The following is a 23,767-nucleotide window of genomic DNA, read 5'->3' as shown; positions in this document are numbered from 1 at the left end:
TTACACATTTTGGACACTGTTTTTGGACCCGGGTAAGTCCTTAAGACTCCAAAAAAGAAGTATGGGCACTGTCAAGTCTGTGAATGTGCACAGCACAGCAGAGGTTATTCCAGATCTAGAGCAGACCCCAACTGATGGGGAAGTACCTCCACCCAACAGAAAACCGCAGCCAAATAACCTAGATCATAGTGTTGTGTTCCTGCCGGTGAGTAAGGTTGCCAGAGCTCGGAGGGTGCGGAGTTTTAAAGTTCGGCAATGCGCATGTAACACAACTGGAGTTACAGGCGTCCATAAGCTACGAAAACTGCTTACCATCAGGCGAGCCATATGCTTCTTTTGCCACCGATGTAGTATTAAAAAAAACATTGATAGTGTACGAGTACAGCATTTGCTACTTGCGTTTAGGTGGGTATTTTGACCGCAAATACCGCAATGGAAACTTTCTTTTACTCCGTAACAAAGGTTTTTCCGTTTTGCAAATCAAGCACCTGAACTAGTATTTGTGATTCGCTACAGTTCAACTGGATCAAGTGTTTTATTAGCCAATGGATCACAGCGAATTGCGCGCAAACACGAGATCTGGGTCAACTAAATGCAGGGATGACAGACGGCTTTGCATTTCGGTTCAACGTTGATGTATCTCTGCAGATTAAGGATTTAGAGGGTTTGAAGTTTAAAAGTCTAAGTAATACTCTGTTGTTTGGCACGTTTTATTTGGTGCTATTAAAACCAGGATGTATGATACTACCCAGCATGGAAAACGAGATAATAACTCAATAAGTACAGAACTAACAAATATAGGACAATTCATTATTCCTCATTACTCCTCATTTACAATACTGTACTTGCCAGAAAAACATATGCTCTATATGACGATATAAATAGGTATAAACGATGACGTCAAGTTAGCTAAATGTATCAATGTATATGTTAGGTACATTTTTAAGAGAATGAGACTGGTGACTAAGTATTGTAGAATTCCTGTAGATAATGTAAATCTTTGATTCACCCAATATATATATTGTTAACTTGTACTAAACCGTTCCAAACATTTCAATTAATTTTATTATTATCAAGTTTGTGAAACAAGCAAGGCTAACTAATGTCTTGTGTAACCTATTAGTTCTGATTTTTTGCATATAGAATAGGGGATATTACGCAAAACTCTGCGTAGAGGGCGCCACTACCACATTTTGAGGGCTTACCCTGAAACACGAAAATCGAAATTTTGTTAACTGCCACTCCATCACTCTTGCATATTCGAGCGATTAAGAGGCCAGATAACGAAATTTCAATTTTTACGTTTCGCGGTAGGCCTCTGTAAACAAACCGCTTTGATGCATCAATTTCGTAGTAAAAACTTCACAAAAAACTGTTTAAGGCTTAGTACCTATGTATAAGTTACTCGTATGGTTTATGTGATGTGATAGTGCTGCTCTCTGGCGGAAGAACATTTTTCTGATTGACAGGTTATTCACATGAAGCATAAGGACAACTAACTAAAAGGACCCATCTCTGATTGAAAGCCAGATATGGTCTTGATGTGGCAAAGGCTGCTTTTTATCATGAAAGTCCAGTTCTCTAAGGACGCATTCCACTAGAACGCTACTTACATAACGTTACCCTTTTCCATTCCACACAAAACAATGATCGGCCGCCGCGGGTTTGATACGGGTAATTTTTAAAATTTAGACAAGAAATATCGTACGACAAAAAATGGATCATTTTCACAAGTTCTATCATCCCAGAGTATGATGCTTCTAATAAGCCAAACAAACTGGCACCGGCAAAACTTCTCACTTCTATTCGAACTAATTCATGTTCATAATTCATAAGGTTCATTCTTCAATACAATGTAAATTAATTGGAAAACTATTATCTTCAATGCAAATCTGTACGTGACACACATGACATGACTGCATGTGATAGTCATGTCGTTACCTTTTAGCTCCGTTTAGAACAGTGATGTATGCGTTCAACCTTGCGTAAGCAGGAAAAAAACATTCTGCAGTGTTTAAGGCCAAATTCCCGATGTATGATTGCGTTAGACTCACCTGATTTCTAACCTATGAAGTGGGGATCAATTAGGCATTTTACGAGGCTAAAAATTGCAAAAAAGAACGAACGTCGGTTCTACACTCACATAGACTCTACACTCTTGACCGAGAAGATACAAGCGCAAGAGAGTCAGCGGGACTTTTTTCATAGAAGTACATCTTATGTCATAGAGGACAAGACATTTTATCGTTGATAAATAAATACTAATAAAAATTACTTATTTCAGACTAAACTTATTAGTGTTAGGACAATATAAAAAGTATATAGAACTAAAACTAAAAACTAATCAGAGGCCGCATGCAGTCTCTGCTAAGGATTGAGCATGGGGCCATTTTCGCGTTCCATAATGATAGTAGATAGTTGATGATGAGCATAGTTCTATCTAAGTCTGTGTATGATTTTCGGTGTAGTCTAGATCTAAAATTTGAAGTTCCTTTAAAGCTGTTTCCTGGTTCCTACTGGTTTCAAGGAGCTTGAAATTAGGTCCAAACATTGACCCCATAAAGCCGGAGGTAGACGATCATCTCATGAATTTGGACAGCGATCGCGTGCACATCCCGTGATTGTCTTGTGTTAGTTGCTACATAGCTTACTTGTACACTTGGTTACTATCTCGGTTATTATGGTTTATGGCCTCGGCAATGCACGACGTAGTTATAAATAGATGCTTTGTGTTTTGTAGCAGAAATAACAAACTGCGTTTGCCCCCGCAAGATGCTAAACGTCCAGAATATATATAATAGAACAGACTTAAAGCGACGGACGTTAAAAACATTGTTTTATTCGTGGTTTTCGGAAAAATTATGAATGAAAGGAATAGTAACATAAAAATAAATGAGGCTTTAAAAACCTGACAAAGCCTGCGTTGTGGATTTTGCCTCTGTCTTGGTATGACATCCAAAATCTGAAATAAGAAAACTTTAAGGAACCTCATCACAGTCATCACCGGGACTGTGAATGCGTGATATTGAAACGTATGGTTTGTGAATACGATGAACAATATGGCCATGGAAATCTGTTTTTGACCATAGACAATAGTCAGGGTCCTGAATTTTCAACGTTCATCTGAATTTATGAATGAACGAAAGACATCAATATAAATAAACATATAGATACAAATTATGTATGATACACGTAAAAGGCAACAGTCATAATTTGTCTAGGTAGCATTCGTTTTTCAACGAGCCAAGTATGCGCAAACGCTCCTAAAATGGACATCTACCCTTACAAGCCTAAACGCTGTAAGTCCTTCTTGATCTCATCTAGAGACACGACTTTTTAGATCTGATGCAATTGACCAGAGATTAGCCGGAATAGGGCTTGCTTAAAGCGGTATGTACAAACGAAAACATTTAACTGGCTGTACACCTTATGCTGTGGAAATAAGGTCCACAAACGATTCGTTTAATCGGCATGGCGATGGATGTAAAATGAGTTCTGAACCTGATATGTTATGGACACGGGGTATGCGATAAAGTAAGACACGGATAGTTCTATCGTTATTAACAGGAAGAAGACAGTTTATGATTATGACAGTAAAGTTGTTTCCTATAGAAAATAAAACAAGATCTAAAATTTTGTTGCGCTTTCAACTATTTTAAAATCAATAAAAATTTATGAAATGGAAGAAGATTTATTGTGATTGTGACGTCACATCAAGCGTTCTCATAGTATAGTTATAATGGCCTCTCCAAGCTCACCGATAATCGCCTGTAATTTGCTATAACCAATGAAAACTGTATGAGAATTCATAGCAGTAATTTGATGCACTTAAGTAAGTAAGTAAATATTCTTTATTGCACCAACAATTATACATTTTACATACATGTAAAACTACAAATGAATTTTAAAGGAAAATAGAACCAGGTAACAACAGGCGGTCTTATCGCTAAAAAGCGATCTCTTCCAGACAACCTTTAGGTAGCAGGAAATTTCGAACTCATACAAAAGTCAACAGGTAGTGCAAGGAGCTAAATATGGAGACTATTAAATACAAACACACATACTACTTATGTATGTGTAATGAGAAAACTTGGTGTTGATTAAATATAACTAGAATATAAAACGGCTCCAAGTCCCCGCGTACGCATGCACGTTGCCGGTTATAATCTATGAAAACTATGAAATTACATGTCATATGTCACATCGATTGCGCACTTTTAATATAATTTGGAATTTGGAAATGAATATGTTCAAGCCTAGTACGATACTGTTTCCTCGAGTATTCATTTTGTTACGTAAAGTAACACAACGGACGCGAGATTGCCGCAGAAGGTCACCGCCTACAGTACAAGTGGGCACAATATTGACAAATAGCTAAATGTCAATTGGTCACTTTCATTGATAGGTGTATATAATTGTTTTTAATTTTTGTTTGTTCATTGCAAGACCGGTAGTCGGTGTCGGTAGAATACATATTGCATTTGTTAACTCTACTACAAGTCTGTAACTATTCTAAGAAACCTCGTAGAAGTCGAAGAGTCCGTTTTAGTGGCGTAAAAGTATGTAAGGGCCACTATAATAGTCATATTTAAATAGGTATTTGACGTTTCCACCCACATTCTGCCGCTTGCCTAATCGATTCAGAGGTGGCTCATATAAACGGACTATCTCAGAAATTAAAGAAACCTATTTAATACAATACAAGGTGCCCGTGAGCATTGCGAGAGATTTTAACGGTGCATTCCTGATGGCAACAGAAGCAAAAAATGCAATAGGACTTTTTGTGAAATTCGAGAAAAAAATTTTTTTGTTTTTTTTCCCCCTTTTTTTGAACACAAAACGTAATTTTTATTGATAAACACATAACCTAAAATTAACTAAAGAGCAGTGGCGGATCGTTCAAAGAACTCGATTCCCACCGGCTTGTCTAATATCAGCCCATTGAGTACTTTAACGATCGGTTCATGGAGAACAGGAAAGCAAATTTAGCTACGGGTTCCCTACGAATATTTGTGACGCGCCGCCTCTGCTAAACAGTTTATTTATTTAATTGGGAGCAGCCTCTCGAATACATTTTTTTAATTTTTCGATGTCAATCAATAGGTATGTCCAGACTAGATCTCAAAGTGGTAATACCGCAGTCAAAAATGTGTTTTGTACCGACTTATGGCGAAAGAATGATTTCGAAAAACATTTAATTATCTCTGAAACTAGGCCTAATCCAGAAAATTTTATATGACATTTTAGTTTCTAATTCTAAATATTACCAGGAATGCTTAGTATATATTCCTTCCTATAAATCAATTAAATTGAGAGTAAACAGGGTGTTACAATATAGATCGTCTAAACCACATTGCTTTCTTCTAACGGTCACGTTCTTTCCTTAATTTGATTTGAAAATAATGCTAGCAAATTCGATAGCTTACTCGTATTAAATTTTATTATAGCGACGAATAAAAATAAATTATGCAACTTCGATATTCTGGACAATTTACATACATATTAATGTAACTAAATGCATTTAAACTGTTATACTCTAAACGCATATAAAGCAAGCTTGCGACATTATGCTAATATAATAGCATTCTTATCTCTGAGTTGGTGTGTCTGAGGTCTGTATTTAGGGATTGCAAACCGGATTGATTTTCAATCCGGCCGGATCCGGACGGATTTTGGCCGTAGTCCGGCCGGATCCGGCCGGACCGGATCCGGTTTGGTATAGGGATATAAAAGTTAATTAAATGACATATTTTTCTAGTTTTTTTGCGTAATACGTATTCCTAAATTTATAATTTGAAGTTAATAAATAACTTCTTAACAATAAAATAGAACTTGGTATTAAAAAGTGTCACAATGTCAATATAATTTTAAAAACAAAATTTTAAATCGGTAATTTATTATATTTAACCATTCTAAAGTGCTCAAATTTTCGTTTACAACTATAAATTTGATTAGTTTCCAAAGCCTGATGATGGGATGTGGGGTGGGAATTGGAGCTCCTTGAAAGGACAAGTTTTCGTAACTGTTCTTTGATTGAATTCTTTGTAGAGTCTGTTCGGAAAGAGAAGAGTCGTGGAATGTATTGGGCCCTATACATTCCACGACTCTTCTCTTTCCTCACAAACTCTAACGTTGACATCCATTCTAGTATATTAGAGAAATAAGAGGTATATAGAGTGCTCACTCCATACATCAGTTTTGGTACCAAAACGCTTATTATTTTCGTAGTCGACATCTAGCATCGAGTAGCGGAACTCTCAGTACTGCTACTCGACAATAGATATCGCGGCAAACAAAAAGTCTAATGCTCAACGATTTTCCGCTAATATTATAACCAGAGTAACCGGAACTCTATTTTAAACTCCTACGCTTACTATTATTTATTACTTTTAACGAAGATATTTTACTTTTAACCAATTATGATATTAAATTCGCTCTAGCATTATCTTGCTCTAATTTATTTGTCCGAAAAAGTAGTAGACTGTATGACTTAAAAAAATTGTACTTTTTTTTAATTTATGGAAAAGTATATTGGTCAAATTATAAGCAACAACACACGACACGACGATCTAATGCGAAAAATAATAGAATGTACGATTGAAAACCATCGCGGAAAGGGACTCCCTAAGAAAAGTTACATAGATCAAATAAAGAATTGGCTAGACGTAGAGTAGCATGTACCAGGAGATGAAGGAAATTGCACTAGATTGGATGAAATTGTAAAGACAAAAGATTCTCTCTTAAATTTGAATAGAAAAGAATCTATATTTTATCATATATATACATATATCGGAGAAAACTAAAGATTATCAATATTATCATATATTCTTCATTCACACATATTGATGAGCCCAACTGTAGTTGGTTAATCTCCTATCACAACATTATGACACGACATTAACCTTCTCTTTAGCATAAATTACAAATGCCTTCTATGGCATCTCCATCCTTTCATTTTTCTTTCTATTACAGTATTTATGTAATCGTCATATCGTACCACCAACATGAAAGAAGAAGAAATCCTCTTCTGTTCCCAGTCATCGACATAATAAATATATTTTTATCTTACTAAATTTAAACTTTTTCATTCGTTTTTTGTTCTGTTCAACTTCATACCTCGTATCCGTTGCCTTTTCCTCATCTGAAACGCACAGCGCGTGCTGTATTTAGGCGTTTTTTTATTATACCGGATCCGGCGATTTTTACCGGATCCGGTATATCCTGAAAAGTGCCGGATCCGGCCGGATTACCGGATCCGCCGGACCGGATTGCAATCCCTATCTGTATCGCTTGCTCGACGTCAATTCTCATTCCGCTCTGACTATTTTAAAATCCTGCCTTTTTGTACCAAAATTTACTTATTTGCTCCGCTGCTGTCCATTTTGGAAACACCAAAACTCCTTAACACCGATTGACAACCTTATTAGATCTTCCCTAGAATCCATTCTAAATATACAACTTAGCGAGCATTCTTGGAACCAGGCGTCCCTGCCCATCAGATTCGGCGGGCTGGGTACGCGCAAAATTTCTAGTGTTGCTTTACCAGCGTTTCTATCTTCCGTCCATGGCACGTCCTCCCTCGTAGGAAAAATATTAAAGGCCTGCACTTTAAACTACGAGACGGCGTGCTTGACGGAGGCCAGAAACGCCTGGCTGACGGCTTGTCCGGGTCAAAATTTACCTTCAAAATTAAACATTCAACGTTGCTGGGACGACACGTTGTGCAAAATTAACTTTGATAAACTACTTTCCAGCTCAGTTGGTCCTACACGCGCGCGGCTCCTCGCAGCTGCAGAACTAGAATCCGGCCAGTGGCTGCATGCCTACCCCTCCCCCCCCCACCGGGACATATCTAGAGCCGGATACCCTCCGTTTAGCCGCAAGCCTTAGATTAGGAGTAAAGGTCTGCGCCCCCCACAGATGCCCCTGCGGCGCAACCGTCGACGTGCTTGGACACCACGGCCTTTGTTGTCAATTAAGTGCCGGTCGCCTCTCCAGGCACGCTGCCCTAAACGATATCATCCGCCGATCTCTTGCTACCGTCAACGCGCCGGCTATCCTTGAACCAAACGGCGTTTCGAGGGACGATGGCAAGAGACCGGACGGTATGACCCTGGTCCCATGGAAGATGGGTCGAGTGCTAGTCTGGGACGCCACATGCGTCGATACACTGGCACCGTCCCATCTACCAAGAACTTCGGCCAAGGCTGGGGCAGCTGCCGAGGCGGCTGAAACCAAAAAGGTTTTCAAATATCGAAGTCTCGGCCCCCAATACCACTTTGTGGCGTTTGGAGTCGAGACACTAGGGCCGTGGGGTCCAAGCGCCAAGATACTTTTTAAGGAAATGAGTAAAAGGCTCATAGACTCTACCGGTGACCAGAGAGCTGGCAGCTTTCTCTCGCAGCGCATTAGTATTGCCATTCAGCGAGGGAATGCTGCCAGCATCTTTGGCACAATGCCGCGGGGGCCTTATTTAGATATATTTTAATTTAGATTAGTTTTTACCATTTTGTTTTATTATGTGCTGTATGTTTCCCATTATTTAATAAATAAATTGAGCACTAGCATCTGTATTAGGATAATTTAATTCATAAAATTGTCATGTGTCGTTAAGGTAGTTGAAATAACGGATTTAACACAAGAATTATTTATTCAGTAAGTATAACTGCTAAACCTAAATAAAACTAACAATTAATCTGTTAGATTGCTTATGGATCGGCATAAAACATAACATATATGTTTAATACAAATGCCATAAAGTAAAAACGCCATGGGAGGGGTAAGTCGTATATGACTGGTTATTGAACTGAGAAGTCAAATAGAGCTGTCAAAACCATTACTCAGTATACCTAGGTACTCTTTCAGATTTTCCGAATTATTTTTAATTAGAAATTGTGTCAAACAATACCTGCGGGCCTTCCGATAATTTTCTAGTGCATTTTTTCGTGTATTCAAATAATTTATTTTACCTACAGTCGACATCCTTATTATATAAAAAAAAAAATGGCCGTCCTATTCGTCCTAGTTGATCTACCAAACCTCTATTCTAAGAATTCGTTGGTTTTTAATACTGAAATGTATCTACTCTTTTTGAAAGACCAATATGATATGGAAGGTCGAATAAATATTAGAAGACATATATACCGTAGCAAAAAACTTTTATCCTAATTATAATTTCCTACGCACCCTGCCCTGAATGTGAGGGTCGGAGAAACGATGACAATATAAGTCATAAAAGGGAAAGGTCGCATTGTTAAATTGTCGCTTTTTCACACAAAGAAAATCGTGTCCAAATTCAGTAGATTATTTTATTCCATGTTGCATTTAGTTTTGGGACTACTTTATTTTAATGCAATAAAAAAAGCCTTGTCTAAAAAAAAAATCTCCGACAGGGACATAGCAAGGAGGGTGACATAGTGCAAAAGGTTAAGAGGAGATTAATTTAGGCTCTAGCCTAAGGTTAAGGTTATTAAGGTTATTTCGTATATTAAAAATCGTGGAGAAATTTGACGTGACGTTTTACTTTTTTCGTCAGATTTTGATACAATTTGTTATAGAGTTCCCTATAATCATAAAAAAATTCCCCCGAGTTACTTAAACGTATGGTATTTTCGTAACTCTATAGGAAATTACATACGTTTCTTTTGTCCCAAATTAGGGTTTCTTTTTTTTTTTTCTTCAGGTGATAACCAAAAAAATAATAATTCAACAAGAATCAACCTTATATTTGTACTAACACGGTTTACAATGGCTATGAACTTGTGGTGCTAATATTATAATATGTATAATATTGTAGTTTTTATTGCCACCGGACGATTTATTCTGGTCCAGTGCCCCTAGTGTAAATTTAGTCGATAGCGAAACGTGACGTACACGTTTGCGTTAAGTCTCATTTTGTATAGGATTTTGAGGTTCCAAAACGTCCCGCTTGGCGCGCTCTTTCGAAATCCAATACAAAATGAGACTAAACGCAAACGTGTACGTCACGTTTGGAAATCGAATTTATTTACACTAGGGGTACAGAACAATGAGATCTTCAAACCAATCTACCAAAAAAAAAAATTCGTCAACATATAAAAATCGGGCCTTCTATGGTGTAACATAGGTTTTCAATGCTCAAGTGACAAATATAAAAAAATACATTCACATATAATTTGCACTCGCTACCTATAGAACAGGAAAAGCAAATTGATAGTAAATTAGACGTGCCCTATAGTGACAGGTACAAATGCAGGGGCCCGTGAAATGATCACGGTATAGGGACAAAACATTACAAAATAAATACCTTTATTCTTTAGCCACCCAGGGGCCTATAAAAAGACCTTGCATTCCATTGTATTTTGAATCTTCATTTTGACAAATCAAATTTGCTTTTGCCTTGGCAGGTTTGGATTTCTGGGCATTTTAAAACAATGAGAATAAGGCTTGATATCCTAATATATATATGACGACTGACGACCGGTTTGGCCTAGTGGGTAGTGACCCTGCCTACGAAGCTGATGGTCCCGGGTTTAAATCCTGGTAAGGGCATGTATTTGTGTGATGAGCATGGATATTTGTTCCTGAGTCATGGGTGTTTTCTATGTATTTAAGTATTTATAGATATTTATATATTATATATATCGTTGTCTAAGTACCCTCAACACAAGCCTTATTGAGCTTACTGTGGGACTTAGTCAATTTGTGTAATAATGTCCTATAATATTTATTTATTTATTTATATATATTATATATAAAATCGTATAGTTTTTATTATGAATTATAGTCACTTTCATGGTAATACTTTTCTGTAAAAGTTTTACGAAAAAAATTCTAGGAACAGTTGCCTTCAAACTGCCGGGAACTAAATGAATTCAATGGCAATTATTTAAAATTTAACATTGTCAACCATCAATGTTATTTTTCTTTCTTTTAAGGACTAAGACTAACCAACATTTCTGTCAAAAATAATTCAAACAGACCTTTAGTACTAGCTACATTTTTTTTTGTACAAATATCAACAAGAATTTAAACGACTGCAGAACGAATGATTGTCACTTTTTACAAAATATTTGCATAAAGTCTATTAAATTAGTCAACAGACGCATATCCTGGTAGCCTGGAAGCCAAACAAAAAAAAACGTAAAAATGACCAAATCTTACACAGGCTCGCAAACATCAAACCAATTCCCAATTTTCCAGTTAACCGTTTAGTAAAACCATTCATATCCTTGCTCACTCGGAGCGATCCAACTAGTGTTGGTAAAAACTCGAGTCTTTTGAGTCTAAATATGAAGAACCCTACTCGTATTTACGTGAATCTGGGGGCCGATTTTTGAATTTCGACCACTCGATTTCGTGTATTTCGTTCAATTAATATCTCCACTATTAGGCATTTAAATTCTACTAATCGAATTGAAAACGAATGCTCAATACCACTCGATTCCCAATATCTATCGCTCGTATTTCAAAATTAGCATTTCGCCGTTTCCTACAAATTCTGGAGTGACGCAATTGAACGCTCGAAATTCAAAAATCGGTCCCCTGCGCTTAAAAAACTTCAGTTTTTCAAGTCCCTCGTCGAGTTCTGTATTGAATCTTTTAAGTGCAGCTTAAACTTATTTAAGCTTTCGGATAAAGACTTCTTCAGATATGTTGTAGGTTTTATCTTAATAATAACCAGCAATAAAAACAGGCGTTATTGAAAGACGTATACCTAACACGCGAGCCTCGATTGTGAGGCGTTTTAGAAAACTATTGTACATAATTTGAGAGTTCTTTTTAGAGAACTCAAATCTTTACAAAAGACTCAGGTCTCGATAAGAAGATTAGTTTTAATTTAATGATTAGAGTCTGAATAACTGAGTCGAGTCTTAAAGCAGCGGAGACTCAAAGGACTCTAGTTTTAGCCAACACTAGATCCAACGGTCGATGTGGAGGCACGATCCATTCAATTATGCAGACGCGTCGATGGCTCGGATCCAAACCGATTCCTTAATTGAACCAATTCGAACATAAATTATGTGAATTTTTTGGTTTATAGATATGGCGATAAAATATTAATGAGCTATGAGCTCGAACACTTAGCGTTTATTGTGAGAAATTCTACAGAATTCGTTAAATCTGTTCTGCAATGTTGTGTCTACGCCGAACGATTGTTTACGACCTATTTCAGAATGGACACTTGGGCACTTGCTTTGACGACCAGTTTGGCCTAGTGGACCCTGCCTACGAAGCCATCTAAGCCTCTACGGGACCATCCCGGGCTCAAATCCTGGTAAGGGCATTTATTCGTGTGATGAGCATGGATATTTGTTCCTCAGCCATGGGTGTTTTCTATGTATTTAAGTATTTATAAATATTTATATATTATATATATCGTTGTCTAAGTACCCTCAACACAAGCCTTATTGAGCTTACTGTGGGACTTAGTCAATTTATTTATATGAGACGCTTTGTCCTTTGTTAGCCTTGTAAGGACGAATCAAACGGATATAGTAAGGAATATAAGGACCAATCAAACGCTTAGTCCCCTTAGACGATTTTTATTACCTACGTAGTATGACAGACAGGGAGAGTAGGTACCTATCTATTACACAAAATAATTGTCTTTTAAATGTTTCTCATCAAATGAATACATTTGTATATGAAAGATAAATTAAAATCTGTAATGTTAATAACATGCAACGTTGCAATGCATCTCACATAAAAACTATTGCAACACCCATCAAACATACAAGTTATGGTATCACTGAATCTGGGGTTAACGCAAACATATTACCTTCGACGTGGGCTCGCCGTCCTACACTTCACTTTTACTTTTGCGACATAAAAAAGGTTCGGGTTTGGCCTAGTTTGGAAATACGTAGGCAGGAGGCCATTAGTCTTACTTATTACTAATACGATGGGCTAGTGTGAAACTATAAAGACAGTACAGAGTATGGAAACTTGAATACAAAACGCGGCCTGTCGGATTTATATAAAAAAATATGTAAAGTCATCAAATCGATTACTTTTGTTAAGTCAGACGCTGTACATATAGATTATAGTAAATAGAAACTCGTAAATAAGTGCTGTGCAAATTTTATTTCGGTGCTGAAAAGAATGAGGTATTTTAAGGAATATTTAACTAGTAAGCACCTATTATAAAATATTTATAGGAGTCGTAGGTAAGTTTAACTGTTTATTTTTTACAATATATCTACACATCTATAGAAATGGGAATCCTATAATAAAATAACTGATTTAGTTAACTGGATAACTGAACAAAATCATACTATAAATGAGCATCTTCATCTCTACAATCCATCATTCCGCAACCCCAGGCATTGTTTACCAACATCAACCTCATCTTTAAAGTCATTAAGATGTATGCAATTGTGCACTTTATGGCATTGTAATAAAAACTATATACCTATGCAATAATTCATTTAGAGTCAACCCACATGTGGCCCGCATCTTGGTTTCGCCACGCCGGGCCCACACAACACCCGAAACTCTCGCTAACCTAATCCTAACTTTATTTCAATAGGACAAGGTTAAGTTTCTAACAGTGGAAGAATTGTTAAAGAAGGTTGGTAAATTAAGAATAACAATAGATAAATAATAGCAGTAAAGCTGTTGGTTTCGCAATGTGAAGAAAAAGGGCTTAAAGGCCTGGGCACACTTTGGGGCATTCAAAACCGATGCCATTCACAATCTAAACTAAAAGCGTGGAATGGGTACTGATGAAGTTACACTGATAAGCACATACATATTTATGACTCAGGGTCAAATACATTGAAGGACAATGTAAACTGGTGCCTTTGTCAAGTTTCTACACTTTCTACAAGATTGAATACTTATGTGCAGGAAAGTTTCCGAAATTGTGATAATCCACTTAGAAAAAGTTCGGAATCTTCTCGTATTTTTGTATGGGAAACGTAATATTACATTTTCAAAACGAACATTTCTTTCGTTTCCTGTAAATATTTATTGAAATTTCCGAGAACTTTTTCAACTAAATTTTAGCTCTTACCGGGGTCCAAATTAGATTGTACTGCTATTTTCGTGGGCGACCACTGCCAACTATGTATTTTACTTATTTATAAAGAAAAGCTTTTTTTTTTTTCATTTCGTTAACATATCGCAAGTGTAACCATCCCCTGATTCACGAAAAAGGCCCTTTAAATACATTTTTATGAAACACGTTACGTATGGGCCGATTGTATTCTGTCCTACGCGAGATATTATCATCCGTTAAGTTCAACTGGGTAACAAAGGACATGCATGTTCCACATTTCAAATGGTAATGTGACATAGACATTATGTTATTGTTATTACACACTTTTCTTTAGCTTCACCGCGTAGCACTATAAGTATTCTATTTGTACTAATATATGAATTATATTATGTAGGTATATGTGCTTTAAATCTTGTAACTTTTTGAGAACCATGCGGGAAGTGCAGGTGTCAGATTGAGCTAAAATTTGGCATTCTTCCGTATTTCCGATGACAATTCAATAATATGCTAACACGAAGCTGATCTGATGATGCAGTCGCAAGGTAACCAAAGGAACTCCTCGGTGGAAAAACACAAACACATTCGAGTTTAGGCTCAATAGAAAGGTTTCGAGAAGAACTTGATAGACCTTGGAGGATCCAACAACCGGAGTCGCTTTTAAGAGCTTACCCCTCTGTCAAAAACCTCGGTCAATGGATTGTATAGACTGACGTTTATCTGACATGGATATTTGTACGATACGTACAAATAACCATACATTTGACGTGCCCCTCCCCCGCAAAAATGGTAGACTGTTTTGTACAGAAAATTACAGACATGGCGTCTCCAGTTGTTAAATCCTCCAAGTGATAGATATTAAAATGAAAAAAAAAACAAACACACACAACACACATACACACATACAGTCAGCAAATAATTGTTTTGACATTTGTATGGTTAGTAATTTGATCTGCTTATTTTTCTAAGTCTTTTAGTAGAAAAGCATGATAATTGAATCGGCTAAATTTTCTGGCTTCGTATTAAATTGAACGGATTAAAATTTAAAATAAATACTCAGCCTGCAACATCCTCCGTTTACCGTCTCGACGATAATATACTAATGCGGGCGCAGTTTGTTAAACTACCATATAATTTAATAAATGTACATCCAGTATTCAATAAACAATGGCAAAGTGGCCAAATATATTGTAAGTTGCAACACGTCTATGTAATTATAGTAGATCTGTTATTATATATTTTCACCACACTAACTGGTAAAGGCCCTCTTGATTGTTCACTAATGAGAAAGTTGCATATACAAATTTCGAGTTGTTTCCTTGTTGGCTGGTAGAATTGACTTTGGAATGATATTTTTTATTACGTTCATTTCGATTTGATTTGGTACTTATTTCATTGTTAGCATTTTCCTCCCGTTAGTATGGTGAAAAATTTTGTGTTTCACTCGGAGGCAAAGTTTTTTTACCCGTGAAACCCTCGAAACGCTCAAGATTTCACTTCTCAAACCACTCGCTTGTGGTTCGATTTTAGAATATTTTGCTTGCTCGGGAATCAATATTAGCACGGGTGTTTAAACAACAAAAAATAATTAAGATTTTTACTACTCACACCGTGTTATCAATTATGTCATCGCAAAAACGGGCGCGTACTATGAGTAAACAAAAACATCCGTTATCTTTTATTACGCTACCTATCTGTTACTTATAGAGGTCACACATTGCCTGCATCTAACTACACTGACTACTGACTGTATACAGTTTGCATTGTTTCGGAGAAATGAATATCTTCATCAAACCAGCAAAGCCAGAAGCAGAGGGCGCTGCAATCGTGTGCTCGAGTTTCCAGTAGGTTTAGAAGTGATTTAGAATTTTAAAAGTTACAAATATTTTGTTTTATACACAAAGATAAGATCTCCAATAATGATGGTACTTAGGAGGATCGTCCGTTGATCAACAAGGATCTTGACCTAAATCAGAGCTAGACTAAAGGCTTCGATACTTTTAGTAAATAATTCGAATTAGAATGGTACTAGAGAAGACGCTATCCCGGTAACGAGGTTCTTGGCTTAAATCAAGAGTCTACAACCTTTTTGACCAGACTGGTCATGGTCAAGCTTTCGGTTCTCCCATTTCCTTTTGCCGGGCCGGATTGTATGACATTTTATTTAACTTGGCCTAAATGAAACATGTGGACCGAATTTTGAAGACCTTAGATCAAAATGCACTATTGGCTATGCCATTCTGTTCCGAACCAATTCGCTAAAACACAGCAATAACCAAAACAACATTTACTGGAATACGAACACCAATCTGCCAACGATATCAAATTGCGAGCCCAATAGATAAGGATAGTCAATAGTGGAATAAACATAGCAGAAATTAAATTCGTATCAACATGTACCTAGAGTCAGACCAAGCTAGGTCGGCAGTTATTTTAAAGGTCAAACTTCTAAGAAATTATGACTTGTAAAACAAAACTTGCACAGTCTGTCCTATCAAAATTCGCTGCCGAGTTCGAACAATCGAAGAAGCTAATATTCCACACCGTTTTTTTTTAAATACAAGAAAGCGTTTTCACCAAAGCTGAAGCGGATAGGTAGATTTCAAGCTCGCTTGATAGAAAATTAAGGTAAAAGTACTAGTGCTCGACGCTGCACTAGTACTCGACATGGGCACTTTATGTCAAAGTGACAAGGATTAAGTTCGAATACAGAAAAATCTTCGTTGTTCAAATTTAACCTATATTTCCATGAAATAAAGTGCCTATGTCGGTGACTAGTGCAGCGTCGAGCACTAGTACTTCTACCTTACATCTTATCTGTGCGGAAGGACAGTCATAGAATGTATGGTACCCTTATATTCCACGACTCATCTCCGCATACTATAGTTGTGTACATTAATTACTAGTTTGTAATTTCCTATAAGACCATCTAACGGCCCGGCCACGACTTCGCGCGGCGGCGGCAGAGGCGAGCGGCGGCCATAAGTGGGAACGAAAGGTCGGATCGCTGCGTCACGCTCCAACCTATGCTCGCCGATCGCCGCTGCCCGCCGCCGCGCGATGTCGTGGCCGGGGCGTAACCTTGCGACCTGACAAGTCAAAACGCAGTAAGCCATTAATTGGTAACTGGCAAGTTATCTATTACGCAAATCTTGTTCGAAAACATGTATATCAAACACATCCTACACGCAAAGGAAACTATTTAGAGTCGATTAAAGGTTGCGATATAAAACATTGAATAGGTTTATTCTACTTGTGCAGTTTTATACCAAAATGTAACTATGAACGTAGGCCAGTAGCATATTTTTATGACCTGATTTTTTTCTTCATGCTGGGATTGCTACCGTTTTTCAACCCACCGACGGAGACACGGCTGGTTTTTAAAAGGCATCATCTCTTTTATTCACGTACGAGCAAAATCTGTTCCCGGCCAAAAGTCTAAAATACCTCCTTAATACTGGTATTAAGTATGGAGCTTCTTAGTAACATTTTAGGAAATAAATTGGTTGACTGTTCAATGAATTCAATCGATCGACCAAATACCGAAATGAAACGAAAATCGCAAGTTCTTGATCCTTCTAAATGTGGTTTTAGATTTGTTTGTAACTATATAAATAGGTCAATTCAAGAAAACTAGCGCGGTTTTTATGAAAATGTTGACAGCATGTACAAATCTCGCATGAATTTAGCAATAACTACACGGACATATGATCTGAAACAATTGACTTAAATAATGATTATAAATATTAGAAATAGACCTTATTGACTTTACAATGTGGTGCTTTTAGTCTGGTGATACTAGATGCAATAGGAATCATAGCAATGACTAACTCGGCCTGATAGCGAGAATATGATTGGACATGATTTCCGTGTTAACGTATAATATGTGTCAACTGTTATTTAAAATACATACTAACTTGTCAAACAGCCATATTTTTAACTGTCCATCGATAGACTTTATGTCATTGCAAAAAAGTTAACTGTGTAGACGATGGTACTTTAGAATTTATACATTAAATGTAGTTATTTTAGTGTAATGTTGTTGATGTAAGCCTGCGCAATGTTATAAGTTACGACAAAAGATTTATCCATACCATTTATACTAATACTATAATTTAATATACATCCTCATATATACTACACACCACATTTTATGCCTTTACTTCATGTCATACAAAAATATTTGTTTAAGATTGAACTTTAGGTAATAGCTATCGATACAGTTGAACATTGTATTTAACTGCCATATATGTATGCGGTAAAGGGATAAGGTTTAGTTTAGTTTTACTTGGTACTACATATATTATTAATTTATTATAAATGTGAACGTAACACTGTCTGGATGTGTCTGACTGTGACCACTTCTCGCTTTAACCGCTGAAGCGATATGAATAAAACTTGGAGATAGTTTGAGTTCCAACGAAGTCCTACATAGAATATTTTTCACGCCGAAAATCATACCTTAAGGGAGTGAAAACTAGGTGGCACTTCCGGTACTGGTTTTCTATAAAAAATCAGTACCGGAACCGGGAATCCCCGGTTTTCGCCAAACAAACTCAGTACCGGGAGCATTCCCTAGTGAAAACGGGGATGAAATTTAGTTTGCAGAGTGGCGGGCAGAAACTAGTAGTTTACAACTTGTATCGTTTACCCTTCAGACGCCTCAAAGTTATTGTTATCATCTACTAAGATGTTTTTAAGGATTCTCTATCAGACGGAAGGAAAATTGATAACAAATGACGTCACCACGAATCGGATATAGGGTGAATAATTATGACGAACACAACAAGTTAAATGACAAAATTGAGTCACGTTTTTCTGCGACATTTATTAGGGCAATGCGTTTCGGAGAACAAGAGATTTCTACGAAAGGGCCGTGTAGATATTGCTATTGAACGCGCGAGTTCCGTTCTCGGATGGACCAGTGTAAGCTAAGATCCGTAACAATACACCTTTATTAAAGAGTACTAATGCTGGTTCTTTGAGTCCTCGACTTTGGCAGTGATTATAACGATACTGAGGGATCGTTATTGACGTTATTGTCATTCAGACGCCCGCATGTTTTTTAGAGTACGCACTTTCTAAAACGACGAAAATACTTGCAGTTAAGACATTAAACTATCAAAACTTCATGTCTTCACTTTCACATCGACCATTAATGGGTTAAAATTACCACGACAAAAAATAAAAGTGCCATTAATTGCAACCTTAAGATAACTTTGATGTATTAACTAACAAAATGTTTGCTTTTTAAAATTATTTACGTCAATTAATTAATAATCTTACATCTTTATTACGACTCTGTGTTGTGACAGCTGTAATTTCAGTACAGTTTTACATTTTAAAGTTATAAATTGCATTGAGAAATTGAGATGACAGATGTCAAAGTAAAAACTGAAGAACCCCATTCTAATTTCGATATTATGATGTTAAGATACAATGAAACATATAATAATAAATAAATAAATAAATAAATAAATATTATAGGACATTAGTACACAAATTGACTAAGTCCCACAGTAAGCTCAATAAGGCTTGTGTTGAGGGTACTTAGACAACGATATATAAAATATATAAATATTTATAAATACTTAAATACATAGAAAACACCCATGACTCAGGAACAAATATCCATGCTCATCACACGAATAAATGCCCTTACCAGGATTTGAACCCGGGACCATCGGCTTCGTAGGCAGGGTCACTACCCACTGGGCCAAACTGGTCGTCGTTATTTTATGTCGCTATTATAAATTTATAAATAAAAACAACTTACTGTGCCCAATACTCCTCCCAATTCTTCTCCTTACTCGAACCATATCCTCTCGGCAACGTTGCAGTTTTCCCTCTCCCATTGAGAGACGCACACGATCCTCTTTTGTCCGGCAGGCTTAACACAGAATGCCGTTGTACAGGCTCCGAACGAAATGATTGAAAAGAGATTTGAGAACCCATTTCATCTGACTTTAGACTCGTCTGGGATCCGCGACCATTTTGATTGTGGTATTTTTCTAACGCTCCGTACTCTCCGTTTAGAGATTTACTGCCAGAGTTGATTTCGCTGTTAACTCTAGCTAAAGGCGGTCTTGGAGCTGGTCGTCTATATTCAAAACTCTCGCCTCTACTGAACGAACTGGTCCTTTTAACCATTTTTGGGGACTCTTGGACGTTGATAAGGGAGGTCATCTTGCTCTCCATCTCCAAATCTATCTCGTTTTCCAGCTGAGTTTGTACATGAGCCAACATCTCCTCTAGATCCCCCAAATCGGGGTCTATGTTCATTTTAACACGACGCATTATCACTTTTGGAATGTAACTTGTTGTGTATCACAGTTCACTTTCACTAACAAAATATGACAGTAAATCGATGGGTTTCGACAATTTGAGCGAGTCACATTGTAAAGGCGGAGAGACGTGCGCGCGCGTCGATGTCTCGAGTGCTACTGATTGTATGATTGACGGACATTAAGGGCAAGGCTACAAGCGTCGCAAGCGCAACTGTGTAATTTATTAATTTGTGGTTGCAGTTTTTTTTACTGCTCTGATAAGGTACAGTAATTTTAGTATTTATGTAGGCTGTTTTACGCTATTTTACGCTGCTTTTATCTAAAAATAATATTATATACACGCTAAAAGATGTTAATAGAATATTTTACTACAGTTTGATAAGGATATTTTTGAGATAAAAATGGGTCACACTGAACGACGTTTCTGGGTACCTATACTACCTATACCCAAACAGAACTTTGCGAAAAAAGAATATACCACCTACGACATATAACAGCTTTTTCGTTTTCTTCTTATCAGTTATCGCCTTCTTATCAGTAAGTCTTTATTAACGTAAAAAATGAAAAATATTTCCAATTTTTTTTTATGACGGTGACGGTACCTTTAAAAAAATATAATTTTGTATTGTATCCTATCCCTATGTTTATCTCCAGTAACAAAGGCGAGTTAACCTCGATGCACATCACCCGTTATCTTGACATCCGATACAGATAACCTGACAGAATCATATTATTATTACACGTTACATTCTCAACCTTATTACATGGCAATACGGGGAAAAAATTCTATAGGATTTTCTAAAACAGGCTTGAAACGCGACGTAGTTTTTCTGAAGCTACGAATAGGTATTCCCAGATTGCATGAAAGCGGGTTACGGTGAAAACTTGTTGTAAGCTTACGAGGGCTGATCCGAAAGTTGTTAGTTGCTTCGGCTCTACTCATGCGATAAAAAATTTATTTATACTATTGTGAGGGATTTTTCAGTACTTATTAAAGTGGTGTAAATACATTTATAGAAAACGCTTATTTTTGTTTTTATTTGATTTCTACTTCGAGGCGTCGAAGCCTAACCATCAGTCATGAAAATCAGTAATTGAGACTCCATATGCGCTGTCATTTTGTAGACAGTTTTTGTAAAAAAAAAACAAAAGTTTTTTAGGTATACGTATAAATTGTTTTGATTGAGTAAATATTATTATGATTTAATACGTGTCAACGATGAGTCCTTTCATTAAAAGTAAAAATTTCTGATATTTAAAAAAATATATATATGCACATAAGATTAATTATTTATTTATACATTGAAAATATCAGAAGGAAGATAATAATCAGTCCTGGGTAAATTTAAGTTCAATTTTCAAAGATTTCAATACGAAATTCATTTAATTGTGCCAAAAATTGCCGTTTTTTCTAAGCAATTCGTAACTCCATACAAAACAGCTTTCAGTTGAAAATAATAATAAAAAAACTATTTGCATTAAATAAAAATAAAAATGCTGGTCATAAGTAGCATTGAAATATCCCTCACAATAGTATAAATATTTTTTTTTTTTGCATAAGTACAGCCTAAGCAACTAACAACTTTCGGATCAGCCCTCGTATATGGCTTGGTAATCATATTTTTTATAGTTATTGACTTACAACATGCAATTGACTTCGTTTAGAAAGCCCTAAATGCTCCTTACTGACCTATCTATTTGAAGGAAATCTGGATTATGAATGTTTGTCTTGAGAGTAAATCTGAGCTACTTTTGCACCGATGTATATAATAAAATAGAATAAAGTGTGGTTGTGTCAGTATAAACGTCATATTTTCATTGCCAATTTGACATTGCCACACTTTGTGATTGCAAATTCCGTGCAGAAATACCTTGGTCCGAATTTATAGACTTGTGAGGCTTGGACAGTAAGAGAGAGTGAACAGAAACGATCGCACTAATATATCAAGCAGGAGCTCAAGGTTACACAAAGACTTTCGGCAATCGTTCACTCTCGCATCCTTAGCTACTACGGTCACGTTACGCGCAGGGTAGACGACGCCATGGAGGGGCTGGTTATTCAGGGCAGAGTGGATGGCAGAAGACCCAAATTGCGGCCCTCAATGAGACGGACCGACCAAGTGAAAACTCTCACCGGGTCTCATGCAACAGATAAGCATGGCGGGAAGCAATGAAAATGGCTGTATAACGACCGCAATGACCACGACTACTGATAAGAGTATACAACTGAAAACAACAAGAGGCTTAAATGTGAAATGTCAACCATAAACGCATTCTATGCCGTATCCGTCATGTCGCCTAGCCTTATGTTACCTATCTGTAGCACCTGACAAAACATTGATTGATGTAGCTTATAAAACAGACTAGGTATTACGTGTTTTAGTTTGATTCACCCATATACAATATATGGGTGAATCAGCTTTTATTTGACACTTGTTGCCATAGTTACGTTTCCCTGGCCTAGGTTATTCTATGCAGCCTGGTTTTATGTCATATAAATGAAATAAACGTGCCTTTTTGTGGTAGTTATAAGCCCTTTCCATAATGGACCATGTTACTAGAACTTGTTACAGTAGTTTTTCTAACTAAATTTATTACAATTTTCCCCTGCACAAATATCTTATTATTGAGAGCCTGTTGTATTGTATCCCACTGCTGGGCAAAGGTCTACATTCTTATGAAGGTAGATGATATCGTAAATTATGCGAGGGTTAAGTCCGGACTCGTCCTGAGGGTCGCGAAGTTGGAATCTCGAACTTTAATTCTTATTATTTAATATAATAATTTAGCGATCTTCAACAAGGAGGAGTTTTGGCCGAAGGATGTCATGTTTCGGCGGTTCCGAGGCCGGCTCCCTGACACTGCGGGGTTGCGCAATGCATCGCAACCATAAAGTGATTTATAGTGTTTAGTTTTAAAATACATTGTTAGATTATGTATGTTGGTTTTAAGGTATTAATCTATGGGCCTCTAGTTGCCTGAAATAAAGGTTTTCATTTCATTTCAAAGGCCTCCCCCCGCTTTTTTCATTACGCCCGGTTTTGAGCAGTCTTCGGCCATTCTTTAAAAGAGTCTAGCTCGTCTAGCCATAACCGTTTTGAGCTGGGCTGCCATTCTGTGGTAATCTTGTCCCACAACTCACTCGGCGTACGACAGACATGGCCAGCCCAGTCCTATTTTAGCTTGGCCGCTTTACGAGCTACATCGATACTTTCCGAGCTACTTGTGTTCTGGTCTAGAACTTCTGGAGCGCAAACCATGACCATATAAAACACAGTGTAAACATGCCTAACGATAAAAAAATAAATGACCTATTAAGTCATTTGCGTATTAAACTATCAGATTTAAGAGAACTGATATGACGCTATTTGAATTGTAATTCACAAATGTACTGCTGCTATGTAAATTTGGCTAGTATAACTTTAACCACCGACTAGAGTCCTTCCAAGCTAACTCTGGACCGACTGACTAGACAAATTGTGGAGTGCCACAACAATGCGGG

General features: G+C 36.9%; 1 protein-coding gene across 3 annotated transcripts in view; it reads right to left on the bottom strand.

Moving 5' to 3' along the window:
* Nucleotides 1–23,767, bottom strand: part of LOC133533333 (protein enabled-like) — a 101,072-nt gene that overhangs the window by 17,381 nt on the left and 59,924 nt on the right. The window contains exon 2 of one of the 3 annotated variants that reach the window (XM_061872299.1): nt 19,755–20,321. The exons of 1 other annotated variant lie outside the window; for it this stretch is intronic. In XM_061872299.1, coding sequence (XP_061728283.1) covers nt 19,755–20,275 — 521 coding nt within the window. In that variant the 5' untranslated portion in view covers nt 20,276–20,321. Of the gene's footprint in view, nt 1–19,754; nt 20,407–23,767 lie in introns of those variants that run through there. One more of the 3 variants, XM_061872300.1, reaches the window with a different exon arrangement.

Source organism: Cydia pomonella, unplaced genomic scaffold (genome assembly GCF_033807575.1).
Source record: "Cydia pomonella isolate Wapato2018A unplaced genomic scaffold, ilCydPomo1 PGA_scaffold_156, whole genome shotgun sequence".
NCBI lineage: Eukaryota > Metazoa > Arthropoda > Insecta > Lepidoptera > Tortricidae > Cydia > Cydia pomonella.
The sequence above is the reverse complement of the archived record's forward strand: the minus strand, read 5'-3'. Positions and strand labels throughout refer to the sequence as shown.